Here is a 24674-nt window from a genome sequence, read left to right as displayed (position 1 = left end):
AGCCTTTTGTGGTAAGCTTATTCTTCAGGTCTTTGCAAGAAATTCTGAAGAATATGAGCCTGACAAGTTACACAAGCCAACACGAAAAGAGTAAAAGGTTTTTTTTTTTAAAAAAAAAGGGGAAAGAAATAATTTTATCTTTTTTTTTTCCCCCTGCTATTCACTGAGCTCTTTTATCCAAAGCAGAATTCACTTTGGATGCTTTCTACCCAAAAAAAAAAAACCAAACCCCAAAACCCCACCAAACCAGAAAAAACAAAACAAAACAAACAAAAAACCACCAAACCAGCCACCCCAGAATTTCTTTGCTGGCAACTCTTTAAGCTTTACCTTTCTCAGTCTTTCTCTAGCTGAAATGTTCTGGTCTGGAGGAGCCTGAAGCATGGAGCTGTGCCTGTGAGTGCTGGGTTGTCAGACACCCATAACTTCGAGGAGCAGATTAAGTATGTGGTAGAATTTGAACATAAACCACCAGCTTCATTACTTGATGTACCTCATTTTAGCCCTTAAATGTTCAGTGATACTGTGTCTGAATATGTTGTTAGAAACTGAAAAAATTCTCTTACGTTGCTAGTTTCTCAGGGGAGTGTGGTTACATGGTGACTGATTTTTATCTTGGTTTCTAGTTGCTGTGGATACAGCCCTTAAACAGATGGTAGCGTGCATACTGAAAACTTTCTGTTCTTTTTTTTCTTCCACGGATAATCCTGAGAAATGATGAACTTGTCACAAGTGGAGAATTACTGACCATCACCTCCATGCATCTTTTGAGACGGTAGAATAAAATGTGTGCCATATGTATTCATTCCCTCAAAAAATACCAGCTTGCTATTTTGTTACTGCTGTTAAAGCTTTAGTTTCTTTTTTCTTTTCTTTCCCACTCTTTTGTATGTCTTCTTTTGTAATTTAAATAATTTATCCTGTTTTTCTTTTTTTCCCGTTATCTGATCTCTTTTTCCCCTTAATACCATTTTCACATTTTCATTCCCCACTACGCCATTTTCCTCCCACATTTTCATCATCTCTTCCCCTTCATCTCCACTCTTTCCCATACTTTGTGTTTGCTCCTGCACAAAATCCTTCTTCGCTTTGGGGGAAGTCCTCTGCCGTCATGTCTCACCACTTGTAGTCATTTGCTGATGCATCGTGAAGCTTATAGGATTTTAGGGATGGATGCCTCTTGCATTTCTCATGTTCGGACAAGGTGTAGTTGAGGTCTTTGGGCAATATTTTATCCTTTCGATACTGTAATATCAATGAACATTTTGGTCTTCTTCTCCTGACTTTTCTAGTTCTTGATCTCTTTCATTTCCCAGCATTTATCTGAAGCTTATCTTTCTCTTACCCAAATGAAAGCCCTGGTGGGAAAAGGGAAGCAACTGCTGCATCTGTGCACCAGTGTGGTAGCAGGGAGTCAACTTGACTTTCACTTCCTATTGAGAAACTTTGAGGAAGGCTGGCAGATAACCAAATTGCAAACAGATAAGGGAGGAGTCTGTGTCTAGGTATTACTGACAACACTGTTGTCACTAAAGATGGATATGTGGAAGGTGGTAGAAAGTTGCGGGAAAGGTGGTCGGTGCCTTCTGTTGGCCACTAAGTACCGCTTCTCCTTTGAGTGCTCATCGCTGTGCCCATTGGGGAGGGGTGGTGTATGAACCTCAGTCCCTTCATCTTGAAAAAATGCTTTCTGTATCCACAGAGCATTTACTCCTTCATTCATACTGCATGAGCATGTTAAAGACACCATATTACCTGCTTCTTGGTTTCTTTTAAGTTTCTTGGCTCAGAATAGAGCTTCACCAGGTTGCTCCAGACTGTGTGATAAGCCTACAGCCACGTATGGAAATCTTCATTTCACTGCCTCTTTTCTGCCCTATCCTCCACTTTAAGCTTATTTTGTCTTCTCCCTCCTGTCTTTTTGTTCTTCTATTCCAGCTGCCATTACTTTTCAGTGAGGCCAGACTCTCCTTTGATTCATATCACACAGTGTCTCTATATGCAATTCTAGTGCTTGCAAAGACTTCTATAACAATGTGACTTCCTCTAGTTGTTCATTTGTTAGATGGAGGGATGCTCTGTGTGTAGGCACACTGAGCATTTTCATTGTTATGGGGAGTCTCATATCCTGAGAAATGTGCAATTTTCACATTTTGTCCACTAAGGACTGTGAGACTAGATTGTTGATTTACCTTCTAGTTATATCTAAGTGGTAAACTCCTGACCTTGGAAAAAAATACATTAATGGAGCTAAGACTTTCCTGGCACAAGAATTCCTCCTCAGGAATGTTATCCTCATAGATGATGGTAGAAGAAAATCCCTCAGTGAATGTAGTGCCAGACAGTCCATTTCTGCTTTCTCAAAGTGTAAGAACCAGACCTGAGCATATTCTTTAACTCTCCCACTGACACTGAGAGATACCACTTTGACAAAGTCGTCCTGAACAACTTCACAAGTTTGAGTACAAACAACAAGTCCTTCAGACAGACATTTTGAACCCTGAAAAACTTCTGCAACCTTTATACATTGCCAGGTCCATATAAACTCTTGCTCTCACAGCCAGGACTTTGGATGGAAGCAGCTTGTTCATATTGTTCCACAGATGTATGTGTCATTGTCAGGAGGGAATCTACCAGACTGCTTTACCTGAATAAAGGGGTGAGATTTTTCAGCCAAGTGTTACGCAGTCTTTTTCTCTAATTAGGTTTCCATTCCAACTAGTCTGTGTTACCTAAGGCTACTTTGGGATTTTGTGACATAATTGCATAGAAACTGCCTTTACCAACCTTGCCATAAACTTCAAAGACAACTATATGTAGGGTACTGATAGGATAAAAAAGTTACTTGACCTCAGACTCCCGAGATGTGTCTGTACAAGATTTTACATCATATTTTTAAAGAATTCTGTTAACTAATAAGTGATTTATGGGTTTATTTCTGCCCAGGAATGAAACATGTATGCTGCAGCAGTAATCATTGTGGCTAAATTTAAACTTGATATTCCTTCATTCTTCCCTTCCTCTGCATGCCAATGTACGTGTGTGGACACACCCCAAGCCCTTTTTGAAATCACACACAGCTTCCATTTCTGTAGAGAAAACAGTATCTTCTCCTTCAGAACTCAGTGAATCTTTAACTCATCCTTTGCTTTTTGGCACTATTCTGGCATCTTCAAATCTTGATTATTCTCTGTAACCATTTAATCATGTTTTCTTTGTGTTGAGAATAAGCCTGTTTTTATTTCAAAAGGGAGTTTTACTCTGAGAGGTTGTTGAGTATAAAAACTGCATACGCTGCTGATGTTGGCAGGTGTGAACTCTGTTATTTTACTGTTTCATTTCAGTAACATATTTGCAGCAGTTGGTAACCCACTGCTATTCATATATTTCTGTTTTCTTTTTCCGAGTAAGTTTTTTTGTGGATTCTAGGTGTGAAATTAAAAATGTTGAATTTCCAGGGTGCTGATCCAGGTAACAAACAGTTTATGACTATTTCGTCTACAGACTAACACTTTATTTTTCTGTCTTTTTCATGGAAATTGGCAATTCCACAAGCTGACAAGCATTAGTAGTACTACTAGAATAAGCTGAATGTGTCTCATTAACAGCCAGTTGTCACAGGCACAAGGCTGTCTCTGACTCCTTGAGAGCGCCCTGCTTGCACATTGAGCTATCTTTTTTTTTCTTGGACTGGAATTATGACATTCTCTTTGTACCTGACTAGGCTTTTGAGCTATAGCCTTTGAATTTGGTTTAATATTTGTAATCAATTTCCCTAGAGAAGCAGTGGTTGATACAGTGGTTGGACAACTTCCTAAAGCAAAATACTGTTCTATTTCAAAGCAAATAATTTTTTTTGTGAAACAGAGTGTGTTTATTCTCCTATGTGATTGTTCTATATTCTCTTCCTCTGACAATTTAACTTGAGGCAGTTCCCCACAAAAAAGCTCCTGGCATAGAAATCTCCCCAAGCATTTCCAGAGTATTTAATTCTCTGTTGCCTGATCAATTCCTGTTTGCAGAAGGCAAGTTTCCTTTTAGCTGTACCTGTCCCTTCATTTCTAGCTTTGAATATGGGGCAAATAAGGCATCCCGTTTGGGGGGTGATTGGTTATTGGATTCCAGGGCTGCTTCTGTTGTCCTTCCAGTCTGCACTGAGAGAGTCTTGATGGACCATTTCTGCTTCCTAGTGTCATCTTCCACAGCATGTAGTAAACAAGAAGCATGTAGTTCAGATAGGATGTGATCCATCTTAGTAGACAGGTTTTCTGATTAGAACTCTGATATTAGCACATAACAACTTCCGGCTGGTTTCACCTATTGTTCCTTAATGCACAACCTTAAGAGGCACAGTTTCGCCAAACAGTGTTGCAAGTATGACACCTTGTATGTTGACTTTGAGATGTCAACAAATGGAAGCCCCTCCTATTTGCAACCTAAGAAAGAACTCGAATCTTTACATCCCAAAATGGGATTCTAATCTGTTCTTCTCCCTACATCATCATAGACTAGCCCTTTATATACTCAAGTATGTATTTACACTAGTATGTTGGAGAATTGGGGTTTGAGTTTTCTTTGTGCCCAGTGTTCATTATCTCAGCTTGTCAAATCAAAACAATTTTGGAACTCTGATTTCTCACTTTTATTTTGGCCTCTACTTACTCCTTATTACTCTTTGAAAAGGTTTGCGCACAGGAGGTGTGTGAAGGATTATCTGTCTAATCATCATGCTGTAATAACAGCCATGTAAGCCATGTAGTAAGGATTGGAACTGTCTCTATTTTGTGTAGAATGTCTAAAACGGAGCTAACATTATTTCCTCAAGTACAGACTCCGTGTTCATTCTGGACCTGCCTTCAGCATTTGGCACACTGGACCCACACACACCCAATTATCTCACTCAGCAACTGTTGAATGCCAAACGTAAGAACAGCTCCAAATCATGTCATTCCTTTAAAATTCAGTTGGTGATTATGATCGACAGCTTCACCTCTCACAAGGCACTCCCTTATAAAGATTAATTTTTAATAATGGGAACTTACTTTGCAATATATACCTGAGATTTCTGTGGGAAAAAGTGACAAGGCCCACTGCCAATAGTGTGACATGGATGCGTGTTTTCAACTGACGTAGCCATGACCATATCTGTGATGTCACAGCGCCAGCAAGAGCCCAGTTTGGATGAAGGACAGCTGACACAAGCAAGGGAAGCCAGAAAGTTTGGAAAAGGAAGTGCTTTGAAAAGATGGATGAAGACCTGTCTATACTGTCTAGAGAAGATCCAAATCCCCGTTTATTATTGCAAACAAAGTTTGAGAGTCCTGCTTAACGCGTCCTTAATGTTGGACAAATTAATAGCATCAGTTCTCAAAAATGCCATCTTTCAACTTCTGCTTGATATGAAATATCTTTCTTTCTTCTTGGCATAGTGATCCGTCACTTTCTGACTGAATTACTGCATCACAGCAGTAATGAAAAGTAAATGTTACTGCGATGCACAGTTTGGTACAGAATAGGTATTTACCCTTACCGTAACACGTTAAATGCAGAGTAGTCTGACTCGGTGTTCTGAGCTAACCACCAGTTTTTGAGAGTGCCTATGCAGCTGTTTGCTTACTGCCAGCCAGTCGTCTGTCTGAGTCAAATAACAGCACCCCTTCCTGTTGTGTGTGACAGCCAGTGGTCTACAAGGCCAAGTGCTTGGGCATGTGTGAGTATGTGAGGAAGGGAAGCATTCACAGCTCTCTGCACCTCCCTTGAATGCAGTAGCAGAAGCAGCCATTCCCACCTCACCTCCAAGGAGCAGATGTGCCTGCCTGTTGGCCTTCTGGCTTCTGCTACTATGAAGGCATCGTGCCTGTGCTGTAATCCCTTCCATTGTCTCTCAGGCAGCTTCAGAGGCCAGATTAAGGTGTTCCTCCTAGATTTCAAAGGAAATAGCTGATCAGGCTTCAGAAAAGACCACATGTGGATTTCTGAACTTCTGTGACACATGAGCTCCTCTGGGACAATGCAGGCATCAAAGTTCAGGATGCAGCAACTAAGAGTTGGAGACAGAGCCTCTTGGCTAAAGAGACTTGTCTGTAGGATAAATTTCCAGAGGAAATTGGAATATCATTAGAAATTGCTGGAGTGCTTTCCTTGGTGAAAAATTCTTTCCATCATTAAGAACGATGCTCAGAACACTGATACTGATACATTTCTACCCCCTTTCAAAAGAAGGAAGTTTTTAAAGTGGAAAAAAAACCAAAACAAACAAACAAAGAAAACAGAAGAGTTTTGTCCTCACAAAAAGAGGCAGGGTAGACAGTTGAATAAGTCTACTGGAAATTTCACCATTGCCATTGATCTTTCTTACGCAGCATTGAGGGCCGCAGGTATCATTGTGTCATTCATGGCTATGCTTTTTCTTTGTTTCTATCATCAGGATGTGTACTTTGGAGTCATAATTTGTAGAAAAATTTATGTCTGAAAAGCAAATAAGTGTTTCTTGCTTTCAGTACATTTTTTTTAAAATGAAGCTTTATATGAAAGAAGTAAGACGATATTTATGTCTGTACCAAGTAATGGCACCTATGCAGAGTAACAGACTTCAAAAATGTTACTTTAAAAGGTGAAATGCAAAGCAATTTCCTTTTTTTTTTTTTTTTTCCTCTGCGGTTGTTATGTTAAGAAAAGGTGAACAGGACAGATATCAGGAGGTGCTTCCTGTTTGTGCAAACAGATGGCGAGTTGGCATTAACCATATACATGAGATAACATTATCAAAATATCTTAACCACATGCATCACTTTCAAGACAACTTTTATATGGCATTTTCTTTCATTTCTTTTGAAATTAATCTCATTAAGATATGTGCAGATGTGACAGCCACTTAACTGGAAATTTGTTAATTGTCCATAATACAATATTTTTACTTGTCAAACTTTGGATAAGAAGTGCTTTTACAGAATATGCCATGGCAGGTATGTAGATGGGAAACAGGTAGAGCTGCTTTTCAAAAAGAGAAGACTGAGATTATGTGAAAAGAAATAGCATAACTGCGGTTTTAGCAGGCTGTACAATCAGAGACATTTGCTAACTCTAGATATCTCTTCCTTATTCTGTAGGAAAGGAGGGTACTCCTTTCCTTGTAAACAGTATTGTCCCAGACACCATAAAAAAAAAAAAAAAAAGGCAAAAAAACCCCAGCCCAAAACACAAAAAGACATAAGGATGTGACCTCATAAGGCACAACTTCAGTAGGTAAAGCCCTGGCAGCTCTCCAAGAATAAGTCATCAATATGGCATTTCCTTACGACCTTTTCTGTGATGAAGAGCTGCTGTTTTCCCATTCCCTTAGTCCAGTCTGTTCTTAAATCTCATTCTCTGGTCATCTAAACTTGTGACCAGTTTTTTTGCTTCCTGTAACAGAAGTTCCAACATCACCAGTGTTCTCCTAAGCCACTTCTAGTAGTGATTTATCAGAGACCAATAAAATGGTCTCCTTGGTATGTTTGTCTCCTATCAGACAGTAACAAAGAATTTACAATTAACTGATTCACCCAGTCTTTGCCCTGGTAAACCAAAGGAAACTGAATTTTTCTTTAATTAAAAAATTACAACCTAGGAGTAAGGGAGGGGGAAAGGCTTACAGGCCTTTCTTACGTGTTTCCGTCATCCTTCTAGTCAAATAATCGATGAAGCAGTCTTTTGTGTCAAGTGTTTTCCCTGATGACATGTGGAAGACTGTTGCAGACAGAAATAAGGGCCCAATCACCAATTTGTACAAAGTATTTTTATAAATGATAGTCTGTAGACTGAATTTTTCTGTGCTTGTCTCTCTCTCTAGTAGCACAGCAGTCAGGACTTCCAAAACAGAGTTTCTGTTTAACGCCATGAAAACAAGTATGACAGCTGGCAATGGAGACTAGAAGTTCTTCATAGCATCCCACTGCAGGGACTGGGACCAGTGCATGCAAGTTGATGGGAACCTTCAGCCTCTTGACTACAGTGAGCTTGGTGCTGTTTTCAGGCCATAAGCAGAGAAGTCCTCCTCGAGCCTCTCATCCTGCAGTACAAACAAAGCAATGGAGGAATTAAATATGAAAAAAAAAATGTCCTTTCGCTAGAGTAAATCTTGCAGCATTCACACAATTGGACATGCAAAAATTGGACTAAGGAAGCAGACATGAACAAGAAATCTTACCTTTGCATAGATAATATGACAAGTGGCTACCGCCCAGAGCACTGAATGGGGGAAGGGGTTGGTTTATGTCATATCCCTGAGTGCGCCAAAAGGCCCTCTGTGCTGAGGTCCAGCTCCGGTACAGTACAGCCTTGGAGCAGACTTGTGTGAGAAAGAGCTGTGGTTAGAAATACCTGTGAGAAGCCTTGCTGGGGCCTCACCAACTTTGACTGGGAGTTGCTTTTAAGTTCAGGTCCTTGCCCTTGGTCCTTGCCGAGCTTTGTGGATATTCATGTGCCAACTGATGTATCTCCCTCCCTGCTCCTGACCCACTGACTTGACTTCTAGGCTTGAGCTTAAACCTGCCTGGTGATCTGGACTTTTGGCTGACCGTGTTTACTGTCACTGGACCTGCTTTCCTCTTCTCACTTGGATCCTGTGGGAACACAGTACATTTCAGTGACGCCACTGCCTCTGCTTGCCTTGGTGTCACCCTTGGCTCTCAGCTTGCCCTTTGCTCTTGGAGCAGCACCTACACTTGCTGCTCCCCGACACCTAAGATTCAGGACAAAGAAAAATGTCACCTGAGATAATCTCAGTGGAAGATAGCCGGAGTCTGTCAGTTGTGGAAACTGGCTCTCGATGTAAGAGGTTTAGTGCGTCCTCCTTACCTAGTCCTGAGTCATGCTGAGTCCCAGCCCCCAAACCATTTAGTATTAAACTTAGGGGGTTTTATAACAAACCAACAAAGCAGAATCACAGAACAACTGCCTGGATTTTATTAAATGGATTAGACTGGCAGACACTTGTCACCGAAGGTGCTGCTCAGGAAAGGAGCTTACATACTGGGCCCTTGATCATCCTCACTGCTTAATTATTAGCTCCTTTTCTGCCTCTGTTTTGGACCTCCAGAGAGCTCTGTTATCTCAGACAAGGCTCCTGTGAAGGGTAAGGAGGTGGATGTGAGCTCATCTGTGCCGTTGGGTGCTTGTGCCAGGGTTCAAGTATATTGTGAAATGTGTAAATACTGTTTGCTGATTCCCCAGTAGGGACTCTGAGATGGTTTGGAAGCATCACTTAAATAAATTCATCAGATTGGATATCTTCAGGTGAAATCTTCCAGACTTCTTGCAGAGTAAGTGTGTTAGCACAGTCAAAAACCACTGTAATACAGAAATCATCACAATATTATGAAGGGAAGGTCTGCAAAATAATTTTTGTGAGGCAAGGCAGAGTATTGGTCTGGAAATCCCCTTCTGTGCATTTTTTAACTGGAATTTGCAATATTTACTTAGTTTAAGACATTTTTTGCTGTTTGCTTTGGGTCAAAATTAAAATTCACAGATCTTCATGTATTTCTGCTGTGATAGTTAAGGTTGCCTGAAAGTCTTTACATGGTCACCATCCATGCTGGAAATCCATAGCCTTGATCTCCATCTTCTGTGGCTCTAAGACATTAGCTGCACTTCCTAATTTTTCCTTACCTTTACTCTATGGGATTGGCCACAGTGCTAGTCCCAGAGTTCTTGCTGCAGCTCCCTGAATCTCTGCTCTTTTGAGCCTGACTTTGTGCATGTCCATCGTCATTAGAGGCAAGTCTGTGAGGGGAAACAATTCTCTTGCCGTTAAGATGAAGAAGCCTAATGTGCCTGGTTTTGGTGCAGCTTGTAAATTAATACACAGATGAGAAGTGGACCATGATGTTGTGATTAATCCTAAACATCAGTGTTCACATACCATTAAGAGTTTCAGCCTTTAATACTTATTGTTGTCGTATGTTGGATATTCTTACATCGTTAATATAGTTAAGAACTGATGGGTTATGTTTGTCACTATTTCCAGAGGTAGTTGAAATATTCTGAGGGCAAGTGAAAAAGGTCTTTTTACAACTATTTTGATCTCATTTGTCTAGTCTGTTATTTCTGGGAAAGGGTTAGCCGTCTTCACACAGAACTCTTTGGAATCCATCAGTCCACACCGGTAGTTTATCAAGGTATCTGCTGTAAACCTTAAAAACTAAGTAGTTACCTTTGTAAGGTGTCTGCATTTTTTAATTGAAAGTAATGAATTCTGTGTATGTTAATTTAAAATCTATTGTAAGTTTAGGGCGAGGAAGTAGACAAGTCTCTTTTGTAGTGTTAGGTGACAGCACACAGGACAGGGAGGATGCAAAACCAAACTGGAATAAGCAGCTCAGTGTTGAAGCTGAGGGCACAGCTGGAAAGGTACGTTTATTTCAGTCTTCAGGTACACTGGAATACTGCTAAATTAATACATTTATTGTAGATCTTATATCTTACAGACATTATTCTGTATGACTTCTGATGCTTCAAAGGAATGTGTCATAGTCCTGGTGTCACTTTTCAGTTCACCTATTTAATGTGAATGACCCATGGAAGCATTATTTTCTCCTCCTCAGGTCTTTTCAAAAGAACAAAAACAGGCAAAGCAGCACTAGTGCAGTGTTCTTGCTGAACTATGGAGTTTAGTAGACTTTCAGAAATTCAAAGGTAGTGAATTAAAACTCAGCATAATTCTGAGTTAGGGGAAATCATAGAAGGGGAAGTAAGGGACGTGATTTTCCAAGACCACGGAGTAGTGCAGTGGTGTCAGTCGAACATCTGAGATCCCTCTCTGGATTTAAACTACAAACGAATTCTCCTTTTTACTACGCTACACTGTTTGGATAACGTAAGGCTTATACAGAATCCTTGGGTTAAAACCTCATGACTTTTAAGCAAATGTTTTACGCAGTACGCAAAATAGAAACGTAGATACGTAATCATCCTTTAAATTCAAAATCACTAACGGTGGAAACTATGTCTTGAAAACCACTGATGACTCCTAGCTATTGCTCATCTTTACCAGGACAAATGTGCTCTAGTATATAAGGGACTGGAACACTGCACAAGCTAGCGTTTCAAATCTCGTGACTGCCCAGATGCTTTTTTAAGTGTGCTATTGCACTGCCCCCTGTGGTGTCTGGGCTGGTTGGGTCTCTGGAGAGAAAGGAAGAAAACAAAGGAAAGGCCAGGAAAATTATATAAATGGGTTTTTTGGGTTTGGTGGGGGGTTTTTTGTTGGGTTTTTTGGGGTTTGGTTTTTTTTTTGGTTAAGGTGTAGGTTTAGTTGCTGCTGATCTGATTGAGGAGAGACGGGTACATAAAGGCAGGAAAAGCCCTCACTGAGAGAGAAAAGAAAAAACTCTCATAAGAGGAAGGTCTTCTGAGAAACGACAGTATAGAACTAAAATAGAGCAACTAGAGGAAGGAAGTCCATGTCCTATATATACAGAAAGGGAGGGGGATCTTCTCCATAGTAACGGAGGGAGCAGGGGAGGAGGAAAAGGGCAACACAAACTGCAAAAGACGTTTTAACAAATTGTATAGAAAAGAGAGATTTGAGGTTTGCTCTTCTTCCCCGCTTGCAGGGCCTGTGGCTTTGGTGTTATAGAAAATCCCTTAAAAAATGTTTGTTTAATCTAATAAATGAGGATTAATTATTTCTGGACAAATAAAAAGCTTGTACTTTCGTATGTGCACTTTACATTCTAAACTACTTATTATTACAAGACTTGAAGCTTGGTTGTTAAAAGAAAGTTTCAGTTCTGTGATTTACACAATACATACATTACTGCTGTATTTGTATCAGTACTATGTAGTTACAAAATGTTTTGGCACTGGAATACAGCCAGATTTTGTAATGGTATTTAAGATGCGGAGGTTAGGTGAGGTGGTCTGTGCGTCTGTAACAGTCGCATTGGTGTCACAGAAGTAATCACTTGCATGGAAATCACAGGTATCCTGAAGGTTGGACTTGTTCCAAGTTTCCTGATGCACTAAGAATCCATTTTTGCCATTTCCCCCGACTTAATTTCTTGCACGCTTTTTCCCTGGCTAGCTCCAGCAGCAGTCTTGCAAAGCACTTGCAGAACCTGCTGTTGCTATGTCTTGCCAGGCAATTCCCTATCAGTAAAGAGGGTGGTCCTTCAGCCTCAGAAATTTAGCACTGTAGTAAACCAAATCTTTCACAATGGATGTGAAGCATCCTTTCCTCCTTCTGTTCGCACTCTTCCTTAATTTACAGTGATTACTGCTAATAAATAGTAAAGCAGTCCCAGTTTTGACTTCATAAGAGACAGCAGCAGTATTTGTTGTTTAAAGTCAAGTATTTTGCTTAAATGTTTGCCTTTTGTATTATGTAGGATGGATGATCTTTTTGTTCAAAAATATCTGTAGTTCTTTTTACAAAGAGTAACAACAGTGTCTGGTTTCAGGGTGGGATGATTAACTGGAATAGACTGTTTCCTCCTTTACGTCATAGACATAATGCGAATTATCAAGATCATCGCCCGTCTGAACAAGACACACCTCCACCTACCGAGGTTTCTGAAGAGCAGGTAAAGATTTTTCTATTTTAAAATGGCGCTAAAAAACTGGTTAGGAATTACCTCTCCTAATTTTTTATCATCTGTTGACACAGTTTCCTAAACATCCTCTACAGCAGCACAAATTAGAATATCAGATAACAGTCACAATACAGAGACAGCGAGTTGTCGTTATCATCCAAAACAGAGTTACATATCAACTTGGGCATTTCTGCTTTTATATGTAACTGTCTTTTCTATTGAAAGATGAGATCGTTTCACTACTGGGGGCTATTCAAATCTGATAAAATAAGTGTTTCAAAGAAGGGAGAATGACAAATAGATTTCATTATTTGTCTTGTAGACATGCAAGTTTTCCTTCACCAAAGCTTAAGTTTCCAATTCACTCATGTAGTTTTTTGGAAATAAGAACGTTATGCCAGCTGTGGACTGCAAAACACACTTGGTCTAAAGCTTGGATGTTTCCTTCAATAACATGGTTGACTGATTTCGCATACTAATACCACAGAGAAGTTTGTGTCTTTTTTGTCAAGTATAGGTTTAGACTTACTGCATAGATTTAGACTTTTAGACTTCTGTTGATAGCTTTATTCTCAAAAAGGAGGACAATTTACTAGGAAATTTAAGAATTTAAGATTAGTCTTATTTTTGTATTCAGGATTTATTGCATGCAGTCAAGTTCTCCAGGTTGTAGCCTGTCTGCAGTTAGCTGCAGGTCTCTGGTCTCTGCTGCCCTTGAACAAGAGTAGGATTCAAGGGTGAGTTTTTCTTTCTCTTTTTCAGGGAGATAAATCAACACTTGCTAGCACCACACTGTCATTTCTAGTTAATTTAAAATAAGCTTGTCCGAAACAAAAATCTTTGCTATGATCTGATTTCTAGTTTTGATTCAATGTTAGATTATGTTCAAAATGTTCAAAATCTTAACTGCACTGCTGGTTTTGACTGCAAACCTGCTGGAGTACATCCAAAAAGGCAAAAAAAACCCCAACCAAACACCCCGTCGTCGTCGTCCGTCCCCCCCCCCCCCCAAAAAAAAAAAAAAACAACCAAGAAAAATTAAAACCCACAGCAAAGAACACCTTCTGAGACAAAACGCAGAAACTTAGTTTTGGTTGGCCTGAAAGCCTACTCAGCACCAGGTATGGGGTGGACCAAAAGATTTCCCTGCTGGGTTGGTGGGTTGGTTTATTTATTTGTTTTACTGACAAATTCTGCTTATGGGAACTTTTATTGTTGGGCTGGAACTAATGAAAGCATTATTAGTGTGACTGATGCTGGATTCTTACCCAAGGCCTTTAGGCCCAGATTTATGAAAGCAAGATACACTTACATTTTCTCATGCATTGAAGTTGGAGAGCTCACCTGATTGCTGTCATTTGCAATGCTGTCTGTTTACCCTGCAAAGAAAAAAAGTAATCTAAGCACCTTTGGTTTCTCAGGACTGGACTAGTAACTGCACAAGTTGTCTTAGAATGGCAGAAATGCAAGGTTTTCTTCTGTTCTTCATATTAAAATTGGGAAGCATTTGCAATGATCTTGGTACAAAAATCTCTGCATTTCTTGTGGGTTTTTTAGCACCTTAAATTACCGTTACCAGTATACATCTCTGTTTCCTGGAGCTGGATTCAGTTCCTGTGGTTAAAATATACTCAGATGAAAAAAGCTTTTTGTTGTTGCAATCTATTCCCCGTGATGCTCGCTGGATATTTCTGTAAATGGGAACATCGCAATTCCATCCACCGCTTCTTAAGTTTAGAATTCATGGCAACTATGGTAAAAACCTTTCTTCTGAAATTTATTTCTGTGGTTAGCTTTTATTCCACTGCCTGCCCTTTTTCTCATAAACAACAGAATCTTAGATGAAAAATCAGACAGAGGAAACTTTCTAAAGTTGTGGGTTATGAAATCCAGTTTGAAGTTATGCTATTGTTGCAGAGGTGTCGAAAGTAGCAATTCATTTCTCTCTCTACAAGAAGGTGAGAAACTGACATTAGGTTGTAAGGGGGGAAAAGAGGGAAATGCACAGAAATGATTGGTACCGTATTTGTTATTGTGACAGCCACAGCAGCCATCTTCAAACGTTTTGTAACGGTGTATTTATATTAAGAAAAGGAGGACCTCCACCTCTGGCCATACTTGGCAGTAGTATATTTCTCAGTAAGCCACCAAAGCAGAGCAGATTAAAACTACTGAAAGTTCTGGAGGTGTCTTAGATGAAAGGGAGGTTGTTTTTAATGGCGCATTTCTTTTAAAAGGCATTTAAAGTACTTTCAATACTAGCACACATTTCTCTTGCACCCTGGGAAAAGTCCTCCTGAGATGTAAACAGCCTCTGCTGCATTCCTGCTCAGCTTCATTCTGCTGCTGCAGACTCCGTACAAGCAGAGGAGGAGCAGCGGTAGCTCCCAGGCAGCTCCTGTAGCCCAAAACTTCCAGGCTGAGGAGTTGTGGTGTCTGGTCGCAGGCCGCTTGGAGCAGGATGGGGAGCGCTTTATGCTGTCAGTGGCCACAGCTCATTTTACATGCTGCTCCCAGCGCCAACCCCCCCCGCCCTGCCTTGTTTTTTCCCCTGTCTGGAAGATTAACTATAAAAGTGAATGAGTTATATGGTGACTTTCAGTTATATGTAATTGAGAATTGTAGATGTTAAGTGTACTTTAGATTGGAATTTAACCGTAAATTAAATTTCGTTATACCTACATTACTTTTTACATGTGGTAACTTGAATAGATATTCAAGTTTTGCACAGAGCAAAAAGGTTAGATGCCGAGTACACGATACTGTAAAGAGGGATGGTCAAGTGGTTATTGATTACCAAAATCACTGTCTTAATATGCCCTTTTCCAGGTAATTCTTCCATCAAATGTCATTGACTTAGGCTGTTTTGAGAATATTTAGATTGTAGTTGTCATGTGTGGTGCCATACTTTCTATTTTACTCTTTTTTCAAAACTGGACCAGCTAGGAAAATACAGGTGTGGCATTTTCAGAAAAAAAAAAAAAAAACTATCAGAAAGCAGTCATCTCTGTCTGTGGCAGTGTTTTCAAGCATGGTGTCCCAGGTCTTTGTGACAGTGCATAGCCATGCTTGCTTACTCTCTGGAAAGGTAAGCTTTTGAACAGCCTGATCAGTGGAAAAGTGATCTCTGGCACTGTTAACATGACTAATGTGCACACAGTGTGAATGAAACTCTGGTTTTAAAGCGGTGTTGTGTTATTTCTTTTCCAGGTTGCACGACTTATGGAAATGGGATTTTCCAGGGGAGACGCTCTAGAAGCTCTGAGGGCTTCAAATAATGACTTAAATGTAGCCACTAATTTTCTACTGCAGCACTGATGGTTTTCTGTGTGAAGGAACTTCACTTGATGGGTTTGTACACGTCTGAAAGAGGATCAAAGCCACCTGCTGGACAGACTCACGAAAAGTCGTCCCTGCAAGAGCGTCAGAAAGGAGAAACTGGCTCCGCGTGACTGGTGATTCAAAGTGATGTTAATGAATGACATGAACTGTTCCCAAGCCTTCAGATCACGTGGTGGTTTCTAGTCTGGTTATCCTTTTCAAAGTAACTTTAGATTCTACTTATTACTGGATATCACCTAAATTTATTTTTAAAATAAAGTAGGTGGGTTTTTTTCTTGTAAATCCTTGTTAGACATGTTATCAGACTTAATGACTAGAAAAAAAAGCTCCAGCAACCACGACAACTACATTCACCTGTCAAGAAAAATTGCATTTTCTTCATTTACCAGTCTAATTTCTCTAGCTTACATGTTATTTTACAGTACTTGATTTTTGATTACAGTAATAAGAGGTTTGACGATCGCTCATTTTCAACTCAGTAAAGGGTTGTGGGACTATTATGTCATTCTTCAGGAAGTTTTATTAATTCCTGTAATATTTTATTTCTTGAATTCCTTTTTAAATAAAAGTTGTCACTCAGCACATAATACACAGATAGGATGTGAGAAAATTCACGTGCATATTGCAAGCTATGGTAAGTGACCACTGGAAATTTAAACTTTTACAAACTGAGTGAATTGCAATTCAGATACAGGTCATGAAGATATTGGTGATACAGGTGAATCGAATGATACAGTAAGATCAGAACTGAAAAGGTTTGAATGACTTCCATGTCTAATTCAGACAGGCTTCTGTAACGATGGATGTGTGCTCAGTGTCCTATGTGCTGGTTTCATTTTTTGAGCTGGCTACATACTGTCTTAAAAGAAAATGATAAAAAGCTAACTTTTCTATATATATAGTTCTAGTTTTCTACTGTCAAAGATGTGGATGACCCTGCATTTGCTGAATCCTCACTGTCTGAAGCAACTTACTGTTGATCACAGACTGGAATATTAACCTTAAGGGTGAGTCAGGCTAACACAGGAGGTAACAGGACGCTAATGCCAAGGTAGTACAATATTGGTTTTGAAGTTCAGATTGATAAATAAACTTACCTGGCTTGACTCTTAGAAGTGCTCAGTATTAGCACCTTAGGAGTTTCAGGAGGTGGGGTGAAGTGAACATCTCTATAAAACCAAGCTGAAGTAACACAAGATTCCAAACTGTGACTCCATGAAACCAATCTACTCATGTATCTCAAGCATTTAATGTATGTTTCTGTATGTACTTTTGTTTGTACATTGTGTGTGTGTATCTGTCTATTTATATACACACAGGCATATTTAATACATACATACATTTAGAATAAGATATAGGTCATCAGAAGCATAACAAAGGCAATAGAAGGTGCAAAGGGGAGGAGGTGAAAGAATACAGGTGAGAGAAGGTTGTTTTGAATATCCAAATGAACATGTGCGTACCAAAGTACAGACCTGCACAGTCTCACTTGGCCTGGAAAATATACTGGGAAATTATAGGACAAGATTTAGGGATTTAGGGAGAGGGAGGTACCTTTCTTTTTTTTTTTTTTTTCTTTTGTTTTTAATTGACTGATAAAACTGAAAAAAGTCCTTCATGCATATAAGTCCTTATCCCGAAATGACATCAAATTTGTGCAGCATTCAGCACATGACATAATTTTTAATAAAGTCAATGTCCTGTATGTATGTAGTAGTATTTTCCAGTGGCTGAAATAAGGGGTTTTTGGAGTGACTCTGTTTTCCTGGGCTTTGATCAACCTCCTTCAGGGTTTGGCTTGCTGCTATGATCGTGTTATTTAGGTAGGGTCTGCTTTTTAATTGAAAGGTTTTGTATGTATGGAGCTTGAGTGGCTCTCTGTGTAGGCTGGGGATGCTCCTGTACCCAGAGAACTCTGGAAACCTGCTCTCTTACAAAGGAAAGGGCAAATGTAAGAAAAAAAGCCCTACAATAATTTGTATATGTAAACTAGTTAAATGTTTTGAAACAAGTACAGGTTTTAATTTTGAAACATACAGATTCTTCCTTCACAAATATTTTCTCAAAAGTAGCAATAAAGACTAGTGAATTACTTCAGAAGTCAAATTTTGTCTATAGGAAGTAAAGGTCCACCTAGCCCAGGGTAAATTAACTGTGACATGTGCCCTTTCCAACATTGCCCTGCTCTAGGGACAAGCACAAAAAGCATTTATTCCTTGGAATTTTAAAACATGTCGAGTGGCACGTGGGACACATGTAAGTGGATATTCTGCAAGTCTAAATCCTTTCTTACTGTTATCTATATAAGGGGTATCCAAATGTCACAGTGGTTTGGAAAACCCCGTTTTGCTGGGCATTTCCCAAACATGGTAAAACATAAGGGGTAAAATTATCTTGGTGATGTCACTTGAAAACTCACCTTGACATCTGTGAGAACAGTTTGTGCTCAAAATGCTTCCAGGGTTGTGATTTCCAATTAAAAAAAAAAAAGAAGTGGTAAAAGGAGGGGTCTTGGATGCCACTGAACACAGTTCCTGTTTTGTACAAGAACCATAGAAGAAAGACTAACACATTAGAGCTGGAAACAACTTGGTTTCCATTTGATGGTGAAACTTCCATGGACCATTTCTGGCAATGCAAGGAGCGTGTTCTTCACAGCCTACGCAGTGTTTGTCCAATACAGTTTTGAATATCTTATCGCACAGTTTCTGTTTTGTGTGTGACCCAACGATATTTTTTTAGGCAGTGAGAGAATGCAGAATACTTTTCTACGGAGAGGATTTTAAGTCCCTAGGAAATTCACGCTGGTTTTAGTATTGCCAAGGCTTGGTATTTTGAAATAAAAGTAGTTGCTTCTGTTAAAATTTCTTTACTAGGCTGGGAATGTTGTCTTTTGAGACAACATCAGAGTAGTTTACTGGGGACTTTCCTAGACGGTTATGTGATACTTTGAAATACACCCACAGCGAGGTCTGCATTTGTGGAAATCTGCCTGATAAGCTGCCAGGTTCTCAAGCCTTAACTTTTTGCTAAGGTGCAGAATGTTTGGGCTCCGTACCTACCAAAACCATTTTCCTCTCCCAAAACAAGTGTCAAAGGTTGCCTGCTACTTACGTCAGCAAATGGACTGTCACAGTTGGTTCGTGTACCGACCTGTGCTGCCTAGCGCTTGTCGGTGCCTTTGAGAATATGTGATGGAGAAAAGGTCTCGTTACTTTTGCCTGAAACGAAAGAAGCAGCAAGCAAAACATACTGCAACTTCTGTTCATGTGTGCATGTGTGTATATATATGTATGTATGTATATATATGTGTGTGTGTATACACACCCATATGTGTGTATACATACATGTATGTGTATATATATACACCCCCATATATGTGTATATGCATATATATGTGTGTATACTTGCGTATATATACAGAGAGTGAGACTATTTATGTATTGATTTGATGAATTTAACTGGAGCTCAGAGTTTGTTCAAGAAAATTAAAAGACTCCCATCTCTCAAACACGTGCGTATTTGGAATATATACGCAGTTGCGAAGGCAACCGAATTTGAAAACACTCAGAACTACAGCTCTCCTGTTGTAGGGGAGCTGCATCTGTTTGAGGATAAATAAATGCACAGTATTCCTTTGAACTAATAGAGCTTTTTATGCATAAGTGCAATTAATTTCTTGTGTGTGTTTCTCTCCCACAAGAAAAACTTGAATGAGATTAGCTTTAACTCGGTAGCCATAGTAATAAGTATTTTATATAAATGAGTATAAACACTATTTTATTAGGAGAGTCACATGAACACACAAACACTGTATGTGTTTATATATATGCACACATATATGCTTTTTTTTAATTTTTATATATATATGTGCTTACTTAAAATGTACTGGGTTTGGTTTAATTTTAGTAGGACTACATTCCTCCTGTTTCCATATATAAAGGTATGCTTTGACTATAGGAATTCCACTCTTAATTGAAAATCAAATCAAAACCAATAATTTTCAGTCCAAATACAAGACGAGAAACAGATGATGGGAGCAGAGGAACAGTCCAACCTGATGGATGGGTGCGACTGGTGAGAATCTCAACAAATTGGTAATTCGATTGTTGTTGTTTGTTTTTTTCCGAAGGAGAGTTGTAAGAGGAAATGAGAAATTAGCTGGCCTCACACATGTTTGTAGGGGACTGTTTCCAGAGCTGAACGGTAGCGTTGGAGAAAACAGGTATATACCTACTTCAAAAGTGGGTGAAAAATTCCGGGATCATGGCTGGACAGAAAGCAGGATTTGGCCTTTTGACTGGACATACATGTCGTTTAAGATTAGCAAAGGAGAGGACGTGAGGGAGGTGGAACTGAGCAAAACCGGAGAGTTTAGAGAAAAGGAGCACAGTAGAAGATAGACTGCAGAGGACAGAAAGGAAAGACCTGCTGAGAGACGGATGTCACATTGCACTTAGTTCAGTTTTGAAAGAATTCACAGAGATTCTGCGTGGAAAATGTAAATACACACAACTGTGGCTAATCTTGTACTGAAAATCCACTGCTTTTTCAGGTGTGTCCGATAGGGGCATCCTTCTATTTTATTTGGTCGGTTTTGCATGAGATGGTAGATGTAAGCAAGAGAGAAAACAGTGTGATCCCAGCAACTGAGCTGTGAAGCAAACCCAGGAGTCACCGCAGCGTGTGGTGAGAAAGCAGATGTTTCTGGTTTTCCAAGCACAGTTAGTCCTGCCAGCCTGACTCTTCTCCCGGCACCCCATCCCGACTGCGGAGAGACCTGCTGCAGGAAGGACGCGGCTGCCCGCGGGTCCCACCGCTCTTCCCACGCGAGGTTATTTATAAATCCCCGTGCCGTGAGAGCGCACGACCTTCCCGGGGCAGCAGGCGTGAAGGAGGCGGATGGAGAGCTGGCGCTTGTCCCTCGCCGCTTCGGAGCCCGCTTTGCTTGCGGGGGGGGGGAGAGGCGTGCGTGCACCTCTGAGGAGCCAACAGTTGCCCACCTCACCCGGCCCAAACAATCACACCGGGCCTTGTTACTTGGCGGGGAGAAGCTTTTATTTTAAGGAGATACGTGCATTTTTACATGACTATATTTTACCAGCTTAAACAAAGATGGGTGTCGTGACAGGCGATAGCTTTGCACGTGGTGCAGTAATAATTCTCTACGTGGCGAACCATCCCGGACCCCGGCGTGCTTGCCATAGGCTTCATCGCATCCTCTTCATCACATGCACCGCCTTGGGCAGCAGCCGGGGGGAGCTCCGGAGGCGATTTGCAGCCGGGGATGGGGGGGCCGGCGGTAGGGAAAGGGGTGGCGGTGGTTCTGGGTGGGTTCGCCCGTGGGGGGAAGGCGAGGAGCAGGAAACACGCGCGGTGCTCGGCTGGCGTGGCGGCGGGGGACGGCAAGCGTTGTGCGAGGAGCTCGGGTGAATGAAGCGTAGAAAAAGCATTACTGTGCCTCTAGACGAAACGCTCTGTACGGTTTCGCTTCAGTTTTAGTGAAATGCTCCGATTTCAAGCAGCCAGGCAACACCCCCATGTGGGTGTTCTGATTTGGGCAATACGGGATTCCTTAGGCAGTTCTCCTTTGCCCAGGCTCCTTCTGACCCGTTCTGCCCAAATCCTTTCCCTCTCCATCCCTTGGGTGTCCCCTCGGCTCCAGCTAATTGCCTGCCGTCCCCAGGTGGGTATTTTCAAAAGCAAAGGGCCCCAGGCTGGCGTCAGTGCAGAGGAGGGAGGCTGGATCCCTCCTGCCTGCTGCTGTTTTTCAGCACTACACGCAGCTATTCGCCTGCTGCCTTCTCCAAAGGCTCTTTCTGCTGGCAAGAGGAGGAAAGGTTGGGAATATCTTTACTAGTAAAATACTTTGGAGAAAAATAGAGCCCAATGAAGAACAAACGAAGCTATGTTTATACTCCGCCTTTTCCTGAGAAAACTCCGACACAGATTTGCCTCTGCCATAGGCTTCAGCCTGGCAAAACATCTCTACGCCTCGGTCTTGAGAAGGAGGGTTGGCCACCGCTGCAGACCTGTGCTCCGGTGTTCATGTGGAGTCCCGCTGAGACCCACAGCTACGTACCACTGCTCTCCTGGCAGCCCCCGCCACAGTCATACGGGAATCTGAGTTACAGAGATGACAGAGCCAAGCTCTTCCTAGCACGAGCAGGTGATGTTAGAGGTGACAGCCACCAGCCGTGGATGAGGACGTTCAGACCGGACAGTGGGGAAAATGTTTTCAGCCGGAGGGTGCTGCAGCAGCACGGGAACCATCACCTCGGCAGGAGGAACCTCCTTGCCTGGAGTTTCCAAGCTGCAGCTAGATGAAACCGTGGCCAGCCTGACAACATGCCAGCCATGGTCCTGCTTTGAGTAGGCTGGCAGACGAGGTGATGCGGAGAGGTCCCTTCCAGCCAACGCTTCTTGGGCACGTGAACGGTGCGGCAGAACTGTACAGCAACTACCAGCCTAGCCAGGATCCTTTAGGCTGTTTGGACCATTGATATCCTTATATTTCTGCATACCAGCTCTTCCTTGTCCATTGTAACACGCTTTTTAGGACACAGGCTCTCTTCAGGCCAGCACTGAGGTTAGACCTGCTTTGAGGAGGGCTCAGATAACCTCCTGAAAGGACCTCCTTTCCTTCAGAAAGTCTCTTCCTTCAGAAGTCTCTTTCCCATCTCAATTATTTTAGGCATCCCTCTTAGTCAGCCCTCAGGGTGCTGCAGTTACCCATACCATAAGTAAAACCATCATCATCCAAAAGGTCGTTCATGCACATTTAAACAATAAAGGGCTGCACGTGACGCTGTTACTAACCTTCTAGCCATGAAGAAAGATGGTTACCTTAAAGAATGATTTGTAAGAGTCAAAGGTGTCTGTTCACGAAACTTCTTCAGTTTTACTTTTCAGCAAAATAAAGTTGCTTTTTTCAACTCTTCATGTCTCTGTGCGTGTCTCTGTCCCTTCCAACCTCAAACATATGACCAGCCATCCCAGGAGCTGTGAAATCCCACCTGTGTTTTTTTTCTTGTAGTCCAGCGACTTCAGAAAAGAGCCGAGGAGGTCCTTGCTCCTGCCGACTCTCTCCTCGTCGCACGGGCTCAAACGTTGATGGGAACCCGGCGTCTCGGGGCTCCTCCTCTCGCTCTGGCGATCGTCGTGCGTAACCTGCCCTTAGCGAGGCTCTCGGTCTCGTCAGGGCGCCGGGTTCAAGAAGAGGTCAGTCAAAGTCACGTAAGGCCACCCTCGGTCCTCGTCCTCCTGTCCCCTTTCCTCCTCTCCCTTCAAGTTTACAAGGGCTGGGAAGGTTTCCCCGGCGAGCGCCCTCGCGGGTGGGTTTGCATCCTTACAGCCGAGCTGCGAGCCAGGCCAGCCCCGGCATCCCCTTCCCGGCAGCGGGTCCCGGGGCGACCGCAGCCCCGTCAGCTGTGAGGAAGGGCACCCCGGGGAAGGAGCAGCCGCCCAAGCAGCGGTCGCGAGCAGCGGCACTCCCAGGAGCTCTGCCCATTCACGTCCTCGCCCCTCTCCCTTGAAGAAGGGCTTTACTGGCAGCTCCCACGAGCCCCGCGCTTACTGCTCACCCCGTGCGGCAACCGGGTATACAAGAGCGGGACGCTGGGCGGGGGGAGAGCAGAGCTGCCGTTCCTCGGTGCGGGGAAGGAGCTGGAGGCAACTTTCTGCACGGAAGCAACATCCCAGCCTGTTCCTGCGCGGTGGGTTGAACCCTGGCTGGATGCCAGGTGCCCACCAAAGCCGCTCTTATCGCTCCCCCTTCTCAACTGGGCAGGGGAGAGAAAATACAACGAAAAGCTCGTGCGTTGAGATAAGGACAGGGAGATCACTCAGCAATTACCGTCACGGGCAAAACAGACTTGACTTGGGGAAAATCAGTTTAATTAATTACCAATCAAAACTGAGTAGGGTAATGAGAAATAAAATCAAATCTTGTAACACCTTCCCCCCACCCCTCCCTTCTTCACTGACCTTGGTGCCTGCAGAGTCATTCCTTTCACATACTCTCACTACTCACTCCTGCTGCAGTTTGTGTCCCGGTGTTTTTTCCCCCTTTCTTAACTCTGTTATCCCAGAGGTGCTACCACTGTCGCTGATGGGCTCAGCTTTGGCTAGCAGCGGGTCCGTCTTGGAGCCAGCTGGCATTGGCTCTGTCAGACATAGGGGAAGCTTCTAGCAGCTTCTGACAGAAGCCACCCCTGTAGTCCCCCCCACTACCGAAACCTTGCCACGCAAACCCAATACATCCTGAAATACTCTGAGCCTGTGTGCTCCACGCCGGCCACCCCGAGCCCCACAGGGATGTTGCCCCAGCGCTCCGGGGACAGGGCAGGGGACAGGGACAGAGAGGCAGGGACAGCCATGGTGGTTACTGGCAGCCACTGGCCCCACGAGGGATGCAGGACAGGCGTGGGAGGTGGCGTGGTGCAGTGCTGGGAAACCCCCAGCTGCGTTTGCTAGCCAGAGCGGTTGCACAAGCTGCCTCCTCCGGGCTTGGGATGAAAACAGGCCTCTCTCTGCTCCAGGATGGCGGGTCCAGCAGTGCTGAGCGCAGAGCCAGGCGTGCAGAGCCAGGAGGGGCTGTGTCCTGGCCGGGTTGGCTTTGCAAGTGCCCCCGGCTCCAGGCGGAAGCGATGAAGCCTGTCGGGGGTGCTGGTCCTGCTCTGCCACCCGGCTCCGGCTCCTGCCATCGGGGATGGTCCATAAGCTGCAGGCCAGTGCGAAAGGGAGGGGGTTGCGCCG

The 24674-nt window shown here is 42.5% G+C and overlaps 1 protein-coding gene across 1 annotated transcript in view; it reads left to right on the top strand.

The window, feature by feature from the left end:
• The window catches only part of UBAC2 (UBA domain containing 2), a 109930-nt gene extending 94030 nt beyond the window's left edge, over positions 1-15900 (top strand). Inside the window, 2 exon segments of the mRNA XM_075717652.1 lie at positions 12444-12566; positions 15786-15900. Of these exon segments, the coding sequence (XP_075573767.1) occupies positions 12444-12566; positions 15786-15893 (231 nt within the window). The 3' untranslated portion in view covers positions 15894-15900.
• Positions 15901-24674: the final 8774 nt, after the last annotated feature.

This window comes from Pelecanus crispus, chromosome 1 (genome assembly GCF_030463565.1).
Source record: "Pelecanus crispus isolate bPelCri1 chromosome 1, bPelCri1.pri, whole genome shotgun sequence".
NCBI classification, from domain to species: domain Eukaryota; kingdom Metazoa; phylum Chordata; class Aves; order Pelecaniformes; family Pelecanidae; genus Pelecanus; species Pelecanus crispus.
Note: the sequence above shows the minus strand (reverse complement) of the source record. Positions and strands in the feature narration are given on the sequence as shown.